The 21,435-nt window shown below is 47.4% G+C and overlaps 1 protein-coding gene across 3 annotated transcripts in view; it reads right to left on the bottom strand.

Moving 5' to 3' along the window:
- The window catches only part of LOC119437516 (xenotropic and polytropic retrovirus receptor 1-like), a 170,149-nt gene that overhangs the window by 114,159 nt on the left and 34,555 nt on the right, over positions 1 to 21,435 (bottom strand). For 2 of the 3 annotated variants that reach the window (XM_049660637.1, XM_049660638.1), the window contains exons 6-10: positions 17,742 to 17,822; positions 16,684 to 16,762; positions 14,581 to 14,715; positions 11,260 to 11,447; positions 1,978 to 2,305 (exon numbers count right to left, since the gene is read on the bottom strand). In XM_049660637.1, coding sequence (XP_049516594.1) covers positions 1,978 to 2,305; positions 11,260 to 11,447; positions 14,581 to 14,715; positions 16,684 to 16,762; positions 17,742 to 17,822 — 811 coding nt within the window. The remainder of the gene's footprint in view (positions 1 to 1,977; positions 2,306 to 11,259; positions 11,448 to 14,580; positions 14,716 to 16,683; positions 16,763 to 17,741; positions 17,823 to 21,435) is intronic. The other variant, XM_037704525.2, reaches the window with a different exon arrangement.

Here is a 21,435-nt window from a genome sequence, read left to right as displayed (position 1 = left end):
GAGTACGCTTCACCCATATGGGACCCGTACACTAGCTCGTTAACGCAGGCCTTAGAATCGGTTCAAAACCGCTCAGCCAGGTTTATTCTCTCTAACTACTATCGCTTAGCCAGCGTTTCTCGCATGAAGCAACACCTAGACCTACCTCTCCTTTCTACTAGACGTCGAATTTCACGCTTATGCCTGTTTCATAAAATATACTACACTAATAATGACCTAAAAATGACACTTCTTTCGCCTCCGAACCATTTGTCATTCCGTATTGATCATCAAATGAAGGTTGGGGTGCCTCAGTGTAAAAGCAATGCATACCTTGAAGCCTTCATCCCGAAAACAAGTCAAGACTGGAATCGCCTTCCCGCCTCCATCGTCGCTATCACAGATCATGATGTGTTCAAGTCTGCTATCTGCGACCATGTGCTGCATCTTTAGCCATTTTTTCTTTTTCTATTGCCACTCCTCTCTGTAATGCCTGTACGGCCTTGAGAGTAAATAAATGAAATGAAATGAAATGAAATGAGGCTTTAACCGATAAAACATGACGAAGAAGCTGTGAGCGAGACGTGCCAGAAGTGAAGCTACTATCCCTTGATAACTTCAACTGCTGCAGAGAATAGACTTCAACTGCCGTGCTTACAATGCACATCTGAAAACTTGCAGGAAAGGAAATGGGACTTGGTGATTGCAGAAGCTGCCAATGTATAAAAACAGCAGTGCATCATAAAAAAATAAGCACTTGCAAAGTGTACCAAAAATCACAATACAGACAGCAATGCAAATATTTTGAAAGGCCTACAACACACGACGTATCGATGTAAGCATCACATCAAACACAGCACATTGACAGTGCTTTCAGTTGTCATTCATAATGAATGCAGATTAAAAACCTCAGGCTGTACAGGGGGCTTTGAGAGTTGCTGTAGTGAAGGGTTCTGAATTAATTTCAACCTCCTCGAGTTCTTAATTCTTTATATGCAACTCTTAATACAAGTTCACGAGCGTATTTGTATTTTGGCTCCAAGTGAGTGGTGCTTTCATGGCCATGTATTGTATGTACCTTATGCACAACTGTAGAGTGCCACAGGTGGTTTGCTGTCATATGAATGCCATGGTTAACGTGCACAGAACTACAAATACAGTAATTCCAGGGCTAAATACAAAAAAGAAGGGCAGGTGGAAATGAAAGAAAACATGCTACCTACAATGAATTGATAACTTAGGTATGATTACAGGTGAACGACAGTTCTGGCTATAAAGTTATACAAGCCAATGGAGTGGCAAGCACTTGGAGGCTTTGCAAGTAGGGTTCTTCAAGCATACCAGTTTTGAAATTCCACTTCAAACTCTGGATATGCTACCGGGTACTAACGTGCAGGGGTTAATTGGCTGACGTGTCACCAGCGAGCAACAAAATGAAACTTTGCTTTGATGAACCGTCAACTGCTGCCTGCTAAAAAGGTGCTTAGAATGAAACATCCATCCGAAAAAAAGGTACGATTAGAAAACGTGTTCGTTTGGTTTTGCTCATTGCGCATTTATAATCTAGCTTTCATTAGTGCTGCTGTGGCGCTTGGAAAAGTGATACTATACAGTTTCATTTGTTGTCCATTGGTGACGTGCTTTGTGCCAATCACTGCATCTGAATCCTAAAACAGGGTTCTATGAAGAGACTTTCCAATATGGTACGACTAAAAAGCTCTGTTACCTGCCGCGATGGCTTAGTGGCTATGGTGTTGCGCTACTAAGCACGAGGTCGTGGGATAGAACCCCGGCTGTGGTGGCCGCATTTCGATGGGGGTGAAATGCAAAACGATCATGTCCTGTGCATTGGAGGCACGTTAAAGATCCGCTGGTGGTCAAAATTAATCTGGAGTCTCCCACTACGACGCCTCATAATCAAATCTTGTTTAACACGTAAAACCCCAGACTTTAATTCAAAAAGCTCTGTTCGCAACCGCGTAGCCACGAGCTCCTTACCGCTGTTCTCCATCCACTGGAAATCCGTGGCATAGAAGCAGACAAAGTACTGTGCATCAATGAACACAGGCACTAGACTGTTGAGCTGGTCAGCCAACCAGAAGTCTGCAAAGCCCACGTAGAAGAAGGGAGCCGCGAAGATGCGGCCCAGCACCCGCAGCAGCCAGAAGCGTGCCTGGTGCCTCATGGTGTGCAGCGGGTTCACCAGAAACACCAACATGAGCAGAAGCAGGGCAAGAGGGTTGGCGTATGTGGGGATGGCCAGAGGGCCCGAGTAGAGGAACGCCAGCACACTCAGCGCCCACAAGACACCAAAGATGGCTGCCATCTGCAACAAGGCACAGACAACATTTTGCAGCCCGTATGGACGATCCATGCCGAGCCTGCATTTCACTGTATTTATTTATTCACTGGCCTACACAAAATGGAACCTTCGATGACTTGGAAAGCAAACGAACGTTACAATTAAGGGTTGGTGAATATTAGAAGTTTCACATGCTAATTGAATACTTGCATTTCAGTCTAAATATCCGACTTCAGAATTTGATATTCAACTTCTTCAAATGTTCAATCGAGACTGCATAAAGTGTTCTCGATATAACGAAGTTTTACTTGCAGCTAAGAACTTTGTTATATTGCGAACTTCGTTAATTCGAGGTTTCAAAGTTTCAGCAGTAAAAACCATTTCAAAAGTTCCCATAACATTCCTTGTGGATACAGTAAAAGCTCGTTAATTTGACCCTCGTTAATTCGGAAAATCGGTTAATTCGGACACCTCCTTTGGTCCCGGCAGGCACTTGCATTATTTAATGTAATGAAACTCTCGTTAATTTGGACGTGTTTGGCCGCACATCGGTTAATTCGGACAACTCTTGGTGCTCGGTGTGCGCGTAGCGCCGCAAATGTGCGACGCAAACGAGCCATAACTAAAGTGTACTCTAGCATAACGGCGTTAGCGTCCACTGAAACGAAGCGACGGAGTTCGCATCGCCACAGCCATCAGTGGAAATCGTACCGGAATGACAGCAACGCCAGAACGCTTCGTGCCTATATGAGCCTTTAAAGCTTTTATTCTTGCATTTGCCGGCGCGCATAGCACCGCGTTGGCCGCGTGCCTTCAAAACTGCGCAGTCTCCATCCGTGATCCCGTTGATAGCGGCCGCGGTTTCATCCGCAGCGGTTACGGCAAAAAGAAGTTTCATTTTCCCTCAGTGTCCGTGCCGACAGAGAATGGAATACGAACTCCTTGAAAAGAAAAAAGAAAAGACATTTGAGCCATTCCACACCACCGCGCGTTGTTTTTTATCCTTCTCCGCATCACCAGCCTCGCGCGCCTCTGTCCCGTTGCCCTTCCGCGCCTCCGAACACGAATGGTCCGCGCCTATAGCTCTGTAAGCCACTCCACCCTCCGAAACATGAATGGACCGCGCCAACTGCTCACTAGTAACGTTGCTGGGGCTGGCGAAGCGCCGCAAATCTGCGACATAATAGAGCCAAAACAACGTTAGCGTCCACCGAAACGAGGCGACGGAGTTCGCATCGCCATAGTCATCAGTGAAAATCGTGCTGCAATCAATGAAAGCAACGCCGGAATGCTTCGTGCTATTTGTGCCTTTAAAGCTTGCATTTACCGCCGCGCATAGCACCGCGTTGGTCGCGTGCCTTCATGACTGCGTAGTCACCATCCATGATCGTCTCGATAGCGGCCGCTATTCCGTCCGCAGCGGTTGCGGCAAACAGTAGTTTCGTTTTGACTCGGTACGCACGTCGGCCGCGTGCCTTCATAACTTGGTAGTCGCCATGCATGATCGCGTCGATATCGACTGCGGTTTCGTCCGCAGTTGCAGCAAAAGGTAGTTTCGGTTTGACTCTGCGCGCGTCGGCCACGCGCCTTCAGAACCGCAAGGTCGCCATGCATGATCGCGTTGACAGCGGCCGCGATTGCGGCAAACAATAGTTTCGTTTTTACTCAGTGCAAAGCTGTCGAGGATGAAGAGCACCGTCTACATCGCGACAGGCGGTGACCTGGCGACACTGGCGAAAAAATAAACGGGATGTGCGCGCGCTAGTGAAAAGCGTGTCTCAGATGAAGACACACGCCGCGGCCGCAATGTGAAGGAAGTCGCGAGACCTTCGCTGCGAGCTCTAATCAGTCGTGAGATGACGAGAATTGCAGCTTCCGCATTGCATTTATGCAAAATAGAAACAGAATTTGCCGATTCATACCGCAAATAAGAGCGTGTTGACGTAGTAAGCATTTGTTTATTGTTTTCTTGATACCCTCGATAATTCGACATTCGGTTAATTCGGACATTTTTTTTCGTCCCATGAAATCCGAATTAACTAGCTTTTACTGTAGTATCTTGACAGTAATCACTTATAAACAAATCCCAAGAACGTCAGGCCATAGTAGCGCAGTTATGAGCGCCAGCACATGTGGTGCAGATCACACTGAGAGCAATGCATTGGCGTGGCTCACGACGTCTGAGATTAGCTTCTTGCGCCGCGCGGCGCCATGCATGGCTGACCATGCTTAGACAAATATCACTCGATGAACAAAAACACTCGCTGTCACAATGCGAGCAAATGCTTCGCACCGTGCCTCGGAAAGTTGAAATTACACGACCACGAACACTAGACGCACAGGAACAAAATGAGCATGAAGGCACCAACCACCTCGGCTCAACCTTTGCACTTGCCGAAGATTACCTCCAAGATATGGTGCGTGGCTCACATGTGGACAGCTATGTGCCAGTTACTGCAAGGGTAGAGGAGAGGAGACGCGCGTGCTAGGGGAAGAGGACGGAGAGGCGCACGCCCTTTGTCGCTCTCCCCCCTCTAGCGTGTGCTTGATCACGTTACCGGGCACTCGCCCCTTCCGCACCCCACTTGCGCGGAAGGAATCTTCAGCTCTTGTATTTCTCCGACCTGCTTGTTGGCCTAGTTAGTGTTTGCTGAAGCACATGTTTCTTGCCGCAAATTAAGACATACACGAAAAGAATAAACATAGCCGCCCGTGCTGCCATCTGTGTTTCTTCATTTTGTGCAAGTCTTAATTTGCGGCAAAACACGTCTTTCTCCAAGTGCATCGACCTACCGAGCGCTCCGAGCTACCGCACGTCCCATGGCCTCCGCAAGTTATTACGCGACAGATGGCACAGTGCCGTTTCCTGCATACTGTGCCGCGGCGTGCACGCTTCGACGGCATTTTTGCTGCTCGAACTTTTCATGTGTCTTTGGCCGACATTTAATATTTTTCTAGATTTACCAGCCTTACAGGCTCCAATAACAAGCTTGAAATGGCTAAAAACTTTGTTAAATCGAAACTGTGTCACGAAATTCCTTCGTTAAATCACAAAAAAAAGACTTTCAATGAAACTAAGATCTGGAAATAACAATAATTCGTTACACTGCATATTTCGTTAAATCGAGGTTCGTTATATCGAGGTTTGACTGCATAATCTTTCTATCAATGGTGTGTTTTTTTATCCATGCAATGTGTTTCAGACCCCAAGAAGCTTCCAGTTGTATGCAGTGCACTATCGAACGCATTGCCACAGCGAAGTATGTTGTACAGTGGAACCTAGTTCATACGTTTTGGACAAAAATAAAAAACAATATGTACTAACTAGGAAAATGTACGATCTGAAGTCACTAAAAAATTTGACTGACTCAACTGCAGTGGACATCTACATAATGTGAAATTCAGCACAAATCGACGCAGCACAAGACGGTGATGCGCACTGGGCTGGCAGGGCCCGAGTGGCCCGAGATGCGCATTGTCGTTTTCCTACTGCGAAGTGTTTTAAGATGGCAACGGGAAACCGAAACGAAATTGAACTGGTGGGCAATGCCAGAATATGATCCCATACCTGCCAAGTTCGGAGAAACTAAATCCGGGAGATCGTCTGACCGAGGGGCGGGGGAGGGGGGGTCAGTCAGTAATACCCCCTCCCGCCAATGTCGATATTCTCAAGTACTCGCAAATGACCTTCATTACAAATTTATTTACAGATATACAAATGACCACATGAACATCAAGGTCTCACTCTTGCTAGCATTCGTAGTTGCAAATTTTTAGGGATGGGCGAATATTCGGTATTGTCGAGTATTTGAACGCATAATTCTATATTTGATATTCGCTTCGATTCGAATTCAGGTATTCAATATTTTTTAATTATTCGGCGCTCCCGAATAGGCAGCCAGAAGCCACGGGCAGCCGGTACTCATCTCGGAGGCTGTGCTTCACGTCATGGCTGCCATACATCAACAATAAATCTCAAAGGCTATACGTTTTTGCATTAAAGAGCCGGAAATGTGCAACGCAAAAGAGCAGAAATGGCGCGAGCGTACAACCAAAATGAAGCAGCGGAGTCCGCATCACCATAGTCATCAGCAGAAATTGTATGTGAATAACAGCAACGACGGAACGCTTCGTGCCTATTTGTGCCTTTATTGCGTTTACCGCTGCGCATAACAACGCGTTGGCCGCGGAATTTCATAGTCGCCATCCACGATCATGTCGATAGCTGCTGCGGTTTCTTCCGGCGTGGTTGCTGCAAGAAGTAGTTTCGTTTTGACTCAATACACACGTCGGCCGCGTGCCTAAAAAGCTGCGTAGTGGCCATCTATGATCGCACAGATAGCAACCGCGATTTCGTCTGCGGTTGTTGCAGCGAATGGTAGTTTCATTCTGACCCAGTGCGTGTGTCGGCCGCGTGCCTTAAGCACCGCCAAGTCGCCGTTCATAATCACGTCGATAGCGGCCGCGACAAACAGTTGTTTCGGTTTGACTCGGTGCAAAGCTGTTGAGGATGAAGAGCACCGGCTACATCGTGATGGACGTGCGATCTGTTGGCGGTCAGCTAACTGGTGAAAAAATAATCGGGATGTGCGCACGGTAGTACGAAACATGTCGCAAATGATGGCGCGCACGGTGGCCGTGCTGCGAAGGAAGTCGCAAGTCCTCGATCGCCACTGCGAGAGCCAATCAGTCACGAGATGACAAGAATTGCAGCTTCCGCACTGCTTTTATGCAAAATAACAAAAGGATTTGCTCATCCACTACATCGTGCTGACGTAGTAAGCATTTACTTATTGTTTTCTGGATACCCTGATAATTCGGCATTCGATTACAGTAAAAGCTCGATGATACGATCACGGCTAATACGAATTTCCGGATGATACGAATATTTTTGTGGTCCCGGCCGAGCCCCATTACCTTGAAACGCGCTAGAGAACGGTTGTTACGAATCGATTTTCAGCCTGCGTCGGTTGATACGAATAAACGCTGCCCCACCGACGGCCGCGAAAGAGAACAGCGCGCGGTCACGCGCTTTCTCTCCTTCTCTTTTCGTGCGGTGGCGCGGCGCCGGACAGCGCGGACTCCGCATTGCTCCGACACCGCCATAGAGCAAAAGCTCAGGAGAGACCCCTCAATGCCGCGCGCGAAGGAACGGGGAAAAAAAAGAACCCGCGGCGGAAATTTCCCCCTCTCTCAAATTGCAAGGTCGCCGTTTCTGCATCGCACCGGAACAAGCGTGTACGTGCCGACTAGAGTGTTCTAGACAACCGTATTCTAGCACACACTAGTGCCGACGTCTCAGCCACGCGGATAAAATGGCAGTGAACCCTTCTCTATTTTCTAGTCGCATGTTGACCTTGCACGCTGCGGCAGCAGCGCAGAGGGAAGCAGCGGCGGAGGCGCAGTCGGGCCAACGAAACTGCCACGCCCGCAAACGCTCTCTTCCCGATAACGGCAGAAAACGAAACTTCAGGGGGTGGCTAAAGTAAGCTGGCGCCAGCACGGCGGCGGGCGCGCATGCAGATGTGCGCACGGAGTCGAAGGTGAGAGAGCTACGAGGGAGTTGAGAGGGAGGGCGAGGGGAGCCACCGAAGCGGTGGAGTTGACGCGGCCAAATCCGCTTCCCTTCCGCCCTCCTCCCTCACCTTCGACGGTCTCCGCGCGCACCCGTGTGCCGGCGCCGCCCGCTGGCTCCCTGAAGCTTCGTTTTCTGTCGTTATCGGGAAGCGACCGTTAGCCGGCGTGGGCAGTTTCGTGGCCCGCGCTTGCTATGCGCTTGCGCGCCGCGATATTTCACGACTCGCACCGTTCGTGCATCGTGCTATGGTGAACGAATACTGCAAAAATACGTCCTTTTAATTCGAACAAATTTTCGGGCCCCTTCGAGTTCGAATTATCGAGATTCGACAGTAGTTTTAATTGTGTTTCGATCATACGAATTTCGGCTAATACGAATATTTTTCGTGACCCCGTGAGATTCGTATCACCGAGCTTTTACTGTAATTCGGACATTTCTTTCGGCCCCGTGAAATTCAAATTAACTAGGTTTTACTGTAATATGCGACATATACTATTCGAACTATTTGATTCGAAATTATTCGACCAAATCACTATTCGCTTCAAATTCACTATTCGTCCATCCCTACTAAATTTGCCTTCAAAAATTCTTTAAAATTTAAATTCTCGGGTCTTACGTCCCACAACCACCATCTGATTATGAGGCACGCCGTAGTAGGAGACTCTGGATTAATTTGTACCACCCGGGGTTCTTTAATGTGCACCCAATGGACGGCACATGGGCGCTTTTGCATTTCACCACCAACGAAATGCGGCCGCCGCGGCCGAGATTTGATCCCAATAGCTTGTGCATAGCTCGAGCTAAGCAACCATGGCGCGTGCTTAAAAATTATTCAGATAATGATTGATTGTAAGAAATTTCATTTCTTTCACATTTTGCGAGGTTGACATTTCCCAGCGACTTGAACGAGTGACACTGCGTCCTTGTATTTTTCATGATGTTAAATTGCCGTTCGCACTCTGCATTGCTCTCTGGTATCAACAAAATACCCAGCGTCACTTTGGCTGAGCATTACATTAAAGATACTTTTTGCGCTAGCGCGCTTTGCTTTTAAAGTCATGATGACTGACTGTAGGCCTATCGAATGCCAGAGCGGCTGACGCCGAGGAGAACGATGGAGAGTCTAGTGTTGCTAGTTGCGGAAGGCGGCATTCGCTGGCTAGTTTAATGAGACTAGGACCACTAGGGCACCCAACAACCCCGTCAGCGCAAGGAGCGGCTCTACGGTTAACGAAATAGCGCATGTACAGGGTTTCCCTACTAATTTAATTTTGTGCGATGAACCTCTAACTCGATTAGATTAGGTTGGATTTTTTTTGTGCCGATGTGGCCTCACAAAGCGCTAGACACGGGAACAGGACACAACAGCAATTTCCGGGAGATTTTCCTGTCAACCGTACAATCAGAAAAAATGGTCCAAATCTGCGAGTCTCCCGGGTAATCCGGGAGACTTGGCAGGTATGCGATGCCTACAATGCTGCCAGAGCGAAACATGACGCTCGCTTCACGCCACCTGCAGCTGAGAACAGCGGTGAGTTTAGGTTATCGTCTATTAAAAAGCATGCAGTATGGGCTTCCAACACCACTATGCCCCACGCACTGTGAAAGAGATAGGTGAAGATGCTTGTTGCAATAGGGTTGGCGGTGATAGCTGCGAGTGTGGCGCGTGAGAACACAGGAGAAAACTTGCTGGTACAGTGAAAGCTCGTTAATTCGCACCTCATTAATTCGAACTTTCGGGTTAATTCGAACTGATGGTCATGGTCTGGCCACAATATATAGGCGTCTATGGGTTAACCAACTCGTTAGTTCACGCGCGCATCGGCTCCTCTATCGATAATTCGAACTGCACGCCGCTGCGTGGTGGTATTTTATACTGCCGCCGCAAGCTTTCAAGGCTCAACAATAGATGGCGCGAGCGCAGCGGCATCACTGTCGTCATTGATTGCGCTCGCTCTTCGCATTGTGTGCCGCACATTCAGTCGCTAGGCCTCGTGTACGTCAGAGCTACGAAGTCGTTCGGTGCCGGGTCGCTACGATGTGACGCTGCTCACGGCCTTGCATATGTTGGTGCGGGCCTGGGATCAGGTCACAGCAACAACTGTTGCCAATTGCTTCCGCCACAGTGGCTTTTGTGTGACCAATGAGGGCACAGCTTGCGAGCCCGACGAGCCCGAGGCCGTGGTCATTCCTGCCGGATTGCGGGATGTGCTGGAGGATGTGACCTTCGACGACTACGTCGATGCAGATCGCTGTGCAGAGGTCTGCAGCACAATCACCGACGATGATATCATCGCGCAGGTGACTGGTGGAGAAGCGCCCGTCGTCGATGTAGGTGCGGATGACGAAGAGGATGATGCACCCACGCGGCCCTCAGCTTTGGAACTAATGGAGGCTATGCGTGTCGTGCGTCTATTCTTCAGCTTCGAGGAAGACGCAGAGGATGCTTTCTGCCACATTCGCGCGTTGGAAACCAAGGCTATGGCGATCGCATTCAAAGAAGAGAAACAGACAGTGATCACGGATTATTTTCGCAAGTAAATATTTTGAGTGATTTTCCAACAACCCGGTCTCAATTCCTGCTGTTTTTTCAATGAATTTCGTTAGTTCGAATTTCGGTTTAATTCGAACTCATTGGGCGTCCCCGCGAAATTTGAATTAACGAGCTTTTACTGTACCGGAATAGGAAACTGAGTGCGCAGCAGCATTCTCACGCGAGGCAGGTATGCGAGTATTGCGGGGAAGCTGCTGTGGCAGGCGGCTACTGTTTTCGATCGCGTATGAATTGCACCTTTTTTGGTTTACATGGGATCTAGCGAGCAGAAAAACTCATCATACAATCACAGTTTGGCGATGTACTGAACGCCAGTGCCGAAAGATTGTGTTTTCTGGGAACGTATGAACGGGAAAAAAGAAAAACGTAGCTATATTAGGTCATTTTTCATGTTCTCAATTGCGAACGCAGGTGCCGGGAAATTGTATGTAATGGGATCGTATTGACGAGGTTCTACTGTTTGTGCACCCCCCAGACAAAATTTGCCCAAAATTTGTAGCCGATAATCCATTGCAAGAGGAATGGTGTGGTATATCCAAAACTATGTTGTATGTGGATCTGTTATAATGGGTGTTGACTGTATCAGAGTGTAAGCTTATAATGAATGCCAAATCTAACGAAGATATTTTTTGTCGGATGCAACTTTGTTCAAACACGGTTCTACTTTATTAAACTGCACTCGCCATGAAATTCCACCAAAACTGTCCGATACTTGGGCAGCCTATGGCAAGGAAACTGAACACTTTGGAGGGCCACCATGCAGGGGCTTTGCATGCTGCCACATCATACAGCCCACTTGGCATTATGTTTGAGATCTTCAACCACAGAGGTTATTTGTGCACTCACCTCCATGAGATGCTGTTCAGAGAGGTGGTTCCGGGGGTCGAGCTCAAAAATTAGCACATGGTTGACACCAGATGTCCGCCAGCCATACACGTTGACTCCAATGAGGAACATAAAAAGGATGATAAGCAGTGTGCCCCGGTAGAGGCGGAACACGATGCGCCAGTCGTCCCGCGTCTGGCTAAACACACCTGGAATGCAAAGAGGAATAATGGGGCACTGAATAGGGCCAATTGGTGCATGCTTCGGTAATGAAAAAAAAAATGGCATCTTCTGACAGTACACAAAACAGACAACACACATAAGCACTGGTGCTATTGCCACCTATGTTGGTAGTGCGTAAGCTAAACACAGGGCTATGCTAGACGAGGTGTTGCACTGAGAAAGTGCTTCAATATGGAGGTAATTTGCTTTATGCAACATCCCAAGATGGTCTTTTATATGTTACCTAAGAAAATACGGCACAGCATCTCTCAGTATGGGCTTGCTTTGTCACACACTCCCTTGTTCCAAGCTCTTTCTCAGCACAACACTTTCATCTAGCATGGCCACTTGACTAGCTTACGCACTGCTAGCAACAACATATCCAGCAGAAAGGACAGCGAGAGGACTGTCTTAGGGACACACTTGTAGCCAGCAACCTTGAACCAAGCTTGCAGCCAGAACAAATCAGCAATATTGCACACAAAGCGAGGGCACACACACCGACAGTGTTGAGTCACAAGTACTTTTTCTATTTGGAAAGCAATTTATTCACACACAAATAAAAAAAGAGTTGCTCTAAACATGCAGTTCATAGTGAAGTTTTACCAAGCAAAATTACAAGATTTACTGAAATGCCATACTTTGAAGCTGAGCAACATTTGTCTCCAGATTTAGCAGCCTGAAGCATTCAAAATCTTGCGCTTTCACACAGACAAGTGCGCACGCGTTCATGAAATGTCTAACTTTTCCATTCCAGAAAATAATATGTTTACCTCCCTCTTTGCAGCTTCCATTTATGGCTGCAGTTAAATAGTATAGGTAAATACGATGTGTTCATAGCAACCACTCCTTCCAAGGGGCAAAGATTGTATTTCTCACACTCGTCAGTACACATTCTAACAAATGCAGCGTGACATTTGGAACAGGGGTTCTCAAGCATGTTAGTCCCACGGCACCACACTAAGCTTCATTAAGTGCCAAGGAACCCCCCCCCACCGTCTAGTAAAGATGCTAGCCGTAGCGTGCAACATGTTTGGGACCAACGGTGAGGGTGGAGAGCTATTTTGGTGGTGACGTGCAAACCACGTGGTGCAAACTGGGTGCAATCATCATCACCGAAGACAAGTCAGCATCGTAACCAAGGCATGACTAAGGCACACCCACAAGAACAAACTTATATACTTCGTTACACCTGAAAACTCGGTTAATTCAGCCATTTTTTTCGGTCCCAAGAAATCCAAATTAACGAGGTTTTACAGTACGTAAAGTAGAGCAGGCACTAATTCTAAGACCTCTTGTGATGAAAATAAAGTTCATTGTCTGTCTGTCTGTCTTGTGATGAAAGGTTATGTCTCCCGGTGCGATATGCACTGAAAAGTCATTCTTTTTATATAAAGAGTGAGTTTTCAGTGCATATTGCACAGGGAGACTTATAATTAGTTAGAGTAAGAATTAGTGCCGGCTCTACTTTGCGTACTGTGAAACCTCGTTGATTGCGATTTCATGGGACCAAAAAAAATGTCTAATTAACCGAACGTCGAATTAATTAAATTAAATTAAATTATGGGGTTTTACGTGCCAAAACCAGTTCTGATTATGAGGCACGCCGTAGTGGGGGACTCCGGAAATTTTGACCACCAGGGGTTCTTTAACCGAATTATCGGGGGTATAAAGAAAATAACAAATGCCTACTACTTCAACACGCTTTTATTTCCTGAATAAATCGGCAAATCCTGTTTCTATTGTGCATGAAAGCAGTGCAGAAACCGCAATTCTCATCATCTCGTATCTGATTATTGCTCGCAGCAGCGAAAACCTCGCGACTTCCTTTGCAGCGCTGCCGTGACGCGAGTCTTCATCTGAGGCACGCTTTTCCCTACCGCAAGCACATACATTTTTAAATGCGTAAGCATTTCTATGCTTACCCAACGAGAAAACTGTAAGTGCGTCAGTCCGTCTGTCCGGCTCTCGCATTAAACGATCACTTTCAAATGAGAGCCCGCAGCAGCGAGCGACTTTACCTTCAGGCCGCCTGGCGCTTCAGCGTGAACGAAGCGGCGAAAACATGTGCGAAGTTAGCAGCAGTCGGTACTGTCTGCCCGCTTAGCAGATCACTTTCAACATACGGTCCGCGTGGCCATGCCAGAGTACGTTTGATTGGTCCGTGCCGCCGCCAAAGTCCTTTGATCACGGTTCATAATGGTTTGGCACGTGTGGACAAGGAGCTAAAGAGCGATAACTTATGATAATTGGAATGTCATCAGCACACATGACGCTGCCACCTGCAGTACTTTGCTTGCGTTATCAATGCATGTTACGCCTCCGTCCACACCAGATCGTGTCACCGCAGCGCTGTCGTTTGTACTGGCCAGATCAAGTGTCTTAACACTGATAATGACACCGGGCTGCGTGGAAATGAGCAAGTGGCACAATGCTTACGCATACGTAGAGAACTCCCAGAGGAGTTTCTGCTTGACATTTCTTTAGCCATTGAGCTGGTCGCCAACAAATTGTCCTTCCACTGCGTTGTAGACGGTATGCTTCATCCTCAACATCTCTGCACTGAGTCCAAGCGAAACTGCTAGGCAGGCGGCCAACGCACGCACCAAGACAAAATGAAACTACCCTTTGCTGCAACAACTACGGACGAAGCGGCGGTCGCTATCGCAGTGATCATGGATGGCGACTACGCATTTTTGAAGGCACGCAGCCGACGCGTGCACCGAGTCAAAACGAAACTACTGTTTGTCGCAACCACTGCAGACGAAACCGTGGTGGGCATTGACGCGATCAAAAAAAAATTAAATTATGGGGTTTTACGTGCCAAAACCAGTTCTGATTATGAGGCACACCGTAGTGGGGGACTCCGGAAATTTGGACCACCTAGGGCTCTTTAAAATTTGGACCACCTGGGCTATGCATTGTGCATAACTTGCATACAGCATTGACGCGATCATGGATGGCGATTGCGCAATTATAAAGGCACGTGGCCAGTCGCCAACGTGGTGCTATGTGCAGCCATAAACACAAGAATAAAGGCTTTAAAGGCACAATTAGGCACGAAGCGTTCAGGTGTTGCTGTCATGTACGATTTTCACTGATGACTATGGGGACACGTACTTGGCGAGCGCGGAACCAGGGAATATTTATCAGTGCCTCGTGGAACCCCAAGGAGGGGCCTCTGGAACCCCTGGGTTCTGCAGAGCCCACTTTGAGAACCCATGATTTGGAACATAACACAGAGAGAACCAGTGGCTGCAAACAACAAGAAACAAGCAGGCAGGAATGATAAAGCGAGAATACTGTGTGTAATGCCCTCTTGTAATGCATGTGCAATGTGCAATGCCCTCAGGCCTTCAAGGTGATAATAAATGAAATGAAATAAGGCGTTACGAACTTTCAGCAATCCCGAGCATAAGTTTCTTGCACTTTGTGTAACTGTACATTCAACAACACATCGCATTTCTTGTTTTTATTGCTAAGATGTTTCTGCTGCCCTCTATTTTAGAAATTAAAACTACATTCTGGAACTTTAAGTGCCAAAAAATATGGTATGATCAAGACACACGGTAGCGAGGGACCCTGGAGTAATTTTGACCACCAGGGGAGGGGTTCTTTAACATGCACCTAAATCTAAGTACAGTGCAGTCCACCTATTATGATATCAAGAACAATGAAAAATCTGATCGTTATAACCGATCATCGCTATATCTGGAGGGCCAAAAAAGAAAAGAAAAAACCGGAATACATCTTTGCAGTCCCGAAACCAAATTTGCCACTTGCGATATAAATATCAACGTTGTAGAAAGTAGGCTGTGAAAAATAAAACGTTTATTTATATCTCTAAATAGCATCTCAATCGTTAGGCGTGCCGAAACAGTCGGAAATCTGCACTTGCTTTCGCGGAAGTTTCAGATTCACAACCACCGTGTACATCGCATCCAGCTGCTGCGCCAACACTGGCGGCTATAATTTAGTGGGCATGAAATCAATGAGCGACTTGATCGACGACATTGCACTCTGGTTGAACATGGGGGTTGGTGTCAAAGATGTCAATCTCGTCGGCACTGCCGCTGCTGTCGCGGCCTCCGTTGCACAACGCCGCCGTCTATTGCGACAACAATCGCCCCGTTGGAGATCTGTTCGCAGAACGAGGCAGCACTACCTGCACTCGGAAACTCCCCCATCAAAGCACCACCTATTTCATTGTCGGTAGCGACATGCCGAAATGTCAGTGGACTCCACCGTGTTGGTTTTGCCCGTGAGGGTTTCGTCATGGCGCACGAAGCCCACCTCTTCCGTTGATCGGCATGGCCACTGCTTCTAGCCTTCATGATCGTGGCACTCCCGCTTTTTATAATCGACGATATGATCGACTGCGCGAGCTTGTACTTCGAGTACTGCAAAATTTGCAGCTTCGTCTTGAGAGACACAGCTTTGCGCTTTGTCGGCATCCTGCTGCTTCCGGAGCACATTCCCGCACTCGCTGAGAGAGGTAGATTGTAAATGGAGCGTAACCCGTGCAGGCGCCGCTTGCCTATCGCTTTCTTCCCCCCCTCTTCTCTGGACGCACGCACGACCGCTGGCGACGCGGGCAAGAAGCAGCTGCCGCCATCTTGTGCATGCTGCGCCAACTTGCGATGCTCTCAGTGGCTTTCGTTCGCAATCGGCGCGCGAGCAGGATGCGCTGCGCCATAATGGCGGCCGATACGAACTCACGTAGGCAAACTTCTGCCTTGTGCCAGTTAAGGGCAACTTAGGAACACAAAGGAACACAAATTTCACAATTATTCTGCATGAAAAACGCTGCCCAGAAGCAAAATTTCGATCGTTATATCCCATATGCGGTGAATAACATCGTTACATATGGGTTTTTTTCTCCATAGCCCTAATGCAAAAGTTGATACTCTTAAGTCGACTCATCGTTATAACTGATATATTGTTATATATGGTATCATTATAAGTAGACTGCACTGTACACGACCATTCTTGTATTTCACCCCCATCGTAATGCAGCTGCCACAGCCAGGATCAACCCCGAGTCCTCGAGCTCAGCAGTGTAATGCCATAGCCACTAGGCTACCGCAGCAGGTCACTGCCCTCTATTTTCAGTTGTGTTTACAGTGTACCACGAGCAATCTTGAAGCCTTCCCGTAGCCCACCTTCACGGAATGTTTCAGCTCAAAACCCATTATGTATACGAATAATAAAAAGAGTGCTCACCTGAAAGGATCACTGCAATGATGAGTACGATATAGGCACCAGAAAAGAGACCCACTTTGAAGGTCACCCAAGGGGATTGCTGCAGAGACAACAAAGCAGTGGTTGTATACCGATTTTGGAGAGTGTGACCCTTTCATTGAACAAGGATAATGACCAAGCCAAAATGCAAGGCCACCACTATTCCAGCATGAGCTGGAATAGTGGCCTATTTATGGGCGTGGCAACATGGAAGTCTGAATATGCTCAACAGTTTGGATGAGACAGTTCCCTCCTGCTTTGTGCTGTTTTTAGATGAGCATTGCCAATTTATACTTGTCAGGAGGCTGCTATTGAGAACTTGGCCTGACTTCATTTAGACACCCAGGGGCTATTCAGCTGCACAAAGCAATGCTTTCTATCCTTTCCATTGTTTCTTTATTTATTGCAAACAAAGTTTCATGAAAATTAACAAGAAAAGGAAATATACAGTAGGATGTCCCATGGGGCCTCCTATTAATTTATTACAACAAAAAGATGACAGCAGTGCTCATTGAACCGCACATTATACAAACATCACCCATTACGGTATGCAAGCAAACACACACACACAAAGGAAAAAAAATGTAACTAAATACTGGTCTAAATAAGTAAACAACTTAAAAGTTTTTTTTTTCTTGTACAGGCTATTGTACGAAATATCTTTAATTTCAAATGTTCATGAGTCCTAGAAAGTCACAGTAGAAAAGCATGATGTTTGCCATAGTTTCTGTTACGGTTTCTACCTTTTGCAAAAGATGGTATTTTGCTGGAAACCTAGACCTACTTGGATTCAAAAGCAAGTCAGAGGGAAATATGTCTAAAGTAACCTGGAGAAGATTTAAAAAAATAAGAAAAAAATACCATCCAATATCAGTCAAATGCAGTTTGGGAAGAGGCAAAATGTTGAGCTAAGAGCTGTTAAGTGATAAGTGCTCATATACTCAGAAAAATTTAACCTGCTGCTCTTTCCAGATCGTTTAAACGAAACTGGAAACACACAATTCATGCTGACTTTAGAGAAGCAGTGACAGTAGCCTCACCTGATCACCAAGTGGAGGCACTCGTAACCGCTTCATGGCCTTCTGTCGGTCGCCACCTTCCAGCATGGAGGTCACCAAGCTCTGCAGTGAACAGCAGTGGTAGTGAAGACATCTTTAGGCTCCCACAGCTTACAAAGGGGTTGGAGAAAATACTACACTTCTCTCACAGTAGGGAGTCCAAATTCACGTCCCCTTTGTATAATGCATGAAAAACGCTGCTGATGAAAAACATCATGCAGGCTATTTTGATTTTGAGTGCTGACCACAGCTTGGGTAACGTGGCAACATGAAGTAATGGTGGTAACCGGAACAGTCCGTAGAAATTATGGCCACTTCCTTTGGCGAATCTATTTCACTCAAGCAAACTCAGGGGCCACAGTGTTACGTACTACAGTCACCAGCCACTAATAACCATGAGCTCACCACCAGAGACCAGCCTAGTGCATTAGCACTAGGCTGGTCTCTGGTGGTGAACTGGTCTCTGGTGGATTGCCACTGCTAAGGACTGCGCCACTGCTAAGGACTAGCCTAGTGCTAATGCACTAGGCTAGTCCTTAGCAGTGGCGCTCTTAAGGGGAGGGCGATGGGGGCAATCGCTTTCCCAAATCTTTGACTGTGTCATGTCGCCATCACTATACGAACAAAGGGGCGTAAGGGGCATGTCATTTTCAGAGAAAATTAGGTATACAAGTGCATTTGGGCGAGCGAGAAAAGTATGGTAAGGTCTGCGGAGTGGGTTCAGCCCACTCCGCAGACCTTACCAGTTTGGGCAAACGAATCTTAGCAGTTTGGGCAGACGAACCATTCATGATACAGTAGAACCCCGCTGCTACGTTTTTCACGGGACCGTAAAAAAAAACGTACGGGCCGGGAAACAGGAAAAATTGAGAAATGGGAGTAGTGTTGAACTGCACACAATATTATTTTAATTCTTACGTGTGCAAAAAAGTTGTAGTTTCGCCCGACAGCCGAAGTATCGATTGCGATAGCAAATTAATAGACAGCTATACAAACTTAGAATAGCAGTTTAAACTTGTAAACATTTGCTTATTAACTATATTAACAAGCGTGATGTCACTGCCCCCAATCAAACATGAACACATCACACTCGATGAGCGCGGACACGTGATGTCAAACGCTGGCGTGAGGAATTTAAGCGCCGCTGCAGCAGCGAGCGAAGTGACCTGCGTGCTGTTGTCTATCGCTTCAACGCAAACTGAGCGCCGAGAGCACACAGCACGCACAAAGCTACGAGCCGCCGTCGCACCCACACTGAGTAGACTCTCTCCCAACGTAGATCGCTTTCAAGATACGGCCCGCGCGACCGAGCACCGTACCCAATTGATGCCAGAGCACAACTACAGTGGGCACAACGCTTCGGCTATCCCTCCCCCCTCGCTCCCTCGCCGATGCCTCGAGTGCAACGGAAGAAGGCGCACGAGATTTTAGATGCGGTCGTCGGCTTCCCTCGCACGCTTGCACTCGCACATACAGCATACGGCGCGCGGCGACGGCATTATCGCCCTTGGACTTTATATGGAACATCTATGAGCCAAAACCAATTTTAGGGCTGCAACGCGTAATAGACACCATCTTTAGGTAGCAAATACGGATCTCAAGGGCCATACTTTTGCTGGCAGAAACCGAAAATATGTAATTTGCCTCCGGCACTTTGTGCGGCCAATGCCATCATCAAGCACCCAAGCCAAGCGACATGAAAAATCAAAATGGCCGCTCAGGCCTGCGCGGGGTGGCAGTTCGCTACGTATGATGCGGGAACGGTCCCACAGTTGCGACGTAACAGCGGGGTTACCAATGCATTGGGTTCTATGGGAGCTGTGTCGGGACCGGCCGGAAACGACGTAACAGCCAGGAAAATGCAGCACCCGGGAACGTAACAGCAGGATTCTACTGTACCTATGACAGACAGAGACGGGCGTGGAGGTTTTGCGGCTGTCAAAGGCTCCTGTGTAGCCCCAGGCAATGTTTAAGTTTGGGTTTGTTGTCACGGATAGTCTCCTGTTTAGCAGCTATGCTATTAACACTATGCTAAGTGCTTCCATTACCCAGGCGTTCCAAGAAAGCAAGGTATCCAGCCTGTAGCAGCAGAACGTTGCGGTTTCACCCAAAGCACGCCCCTCCCACATTCCAGCTGCACTATGTCGATCACGAGACCTCGTGTTGAAATAACTCTGTTTAGTGAATACTTGGGGGCATTATTGCTCCCCACCTAGCTGTTGTCACTACCCGTTGCACTAAGAGCTTAGTATTTCCGATACTTGATGGCATTGTTGACCACGCAAGTTGTTGTGTTCCGTATAAAGTCCAAATGCAATAATATCATGGCCATGCGCCGTGTGCTGCAGGCATTGATGCCAACCACCGAAGCCAGTTTTCCCCTCACTCGGACAAAAAAGTTCCTTATATTTCCCTCCACTTGTGCAAAATGTGGCTGCTAATCAGTTGTGAATACGATTTCTGGAAAGATAAATTTTTCTTTGTACAGTAAAGCCTCATTAAATCGGATTTCACGGGACCGAAAAAATGTCCAAATTAACCGAATGTCGAACTATCGAGGGTATCCAGAAAACAATCAGCAAATGCTTACTACGTCAACACACCTTTATTTTGTGAATGAATGAGCAAATCCTGTTGCTATTTTGCACAAAAGCAGACCGGAAGGCGGAATTCTCGTCATTTAGTGACGCATTGGCTCTTGCAGCGGCAATCGAGGCCTCGCGACATCCTTCACAGCACGGCCGCGGCGCGCGCCTTCATTTGGGAAACGCTTTCCCCTACCACGCGCACACCCCGAGTGTGTTGTTGCCACTGAGCTGATAGCCAACAAATCGTCCGTCCATCGCAATGTAGTCGGTGCTCTTCATCCTCGACAACTTTGCACCGAGTCCAAAATGAAATAACTGTTCTCCGCAACCGCTGCAGAGAAAACTGCGACGCAATTCTGAACGGCGACTTTGCGGTGCTGAAGGCACGCGAGAGAGAGAAAGGCACCCGGGCGACGCACGCACCGAATCGGAACGAAACTACAGTTCGCTGCAACAACTGCAGAGAAAATCGCGGTAACTGTCCATGCAATCATGGATGGCGACTACGCAATCATGAAAGCCCACGGCCAACGTGGTGTTATGCGCGGCAGTAAACGCAAGAATAAAGTCTTTAAAGGCACAAAGCATTGCAGCGTTGCTGTCATTCACGTACGATTTCCACTGATGACTATGGCGACACGAACTCAGCCGCTTCGTTAGTTTAGTTTTAGTTACTGATTTCTGTAGTGCTCTCGATCGAACCATGGAAAAGATATCGTGCGCTAACTGCAACGGCCTAATCATGGGCGATATAAACATTAACCTCTTGGATAGCACTTCATCTAATTCTTCTAAATATTCAAGCAACTTTCATAGTTTTGGGTATGAATGTTTAATTACTCTCCCTACTCGCTGTCCTAACAATGTCGATGGCACCTTGATTGATCAACGCATTATCGAACTTAACAGACCCACCGGAAGCAGGCATCGTTAACACCGACTTTACCGATCACTACCCTATCGTTCTACGCTTTCGCAATCGCTCAACCTTTGGTAACACTTCATATTACAGAATTGTACTTGACAAAGAAATCTTCCTTACTAGTCTAACTAAAACTGACTGGTCGGACGTTGTGTCAACTAATGAC

The sequence above is a fragment of the Dermacentor silvarum genome, chromosome 1 (genome assembly GCF_013339745.2).
Source record: "Dermacentor silvarum isolate Dsil-2018 chromosome 1, BIME_Dsil_1.4, whole genome shotgun sequence".
Classification (NCBI taxonomy): Eukaryota; Metazoa; Arthropoda; class Arachnida; order Ixodida; family Ixodidae; genus Dermacentor; species Dermacentor silvarum.
The sequence above is the reverse complement of the archived record's forward strand: the minus strand, read 5'-3'. Positions and strand labels throughout refer to the sequence as shown.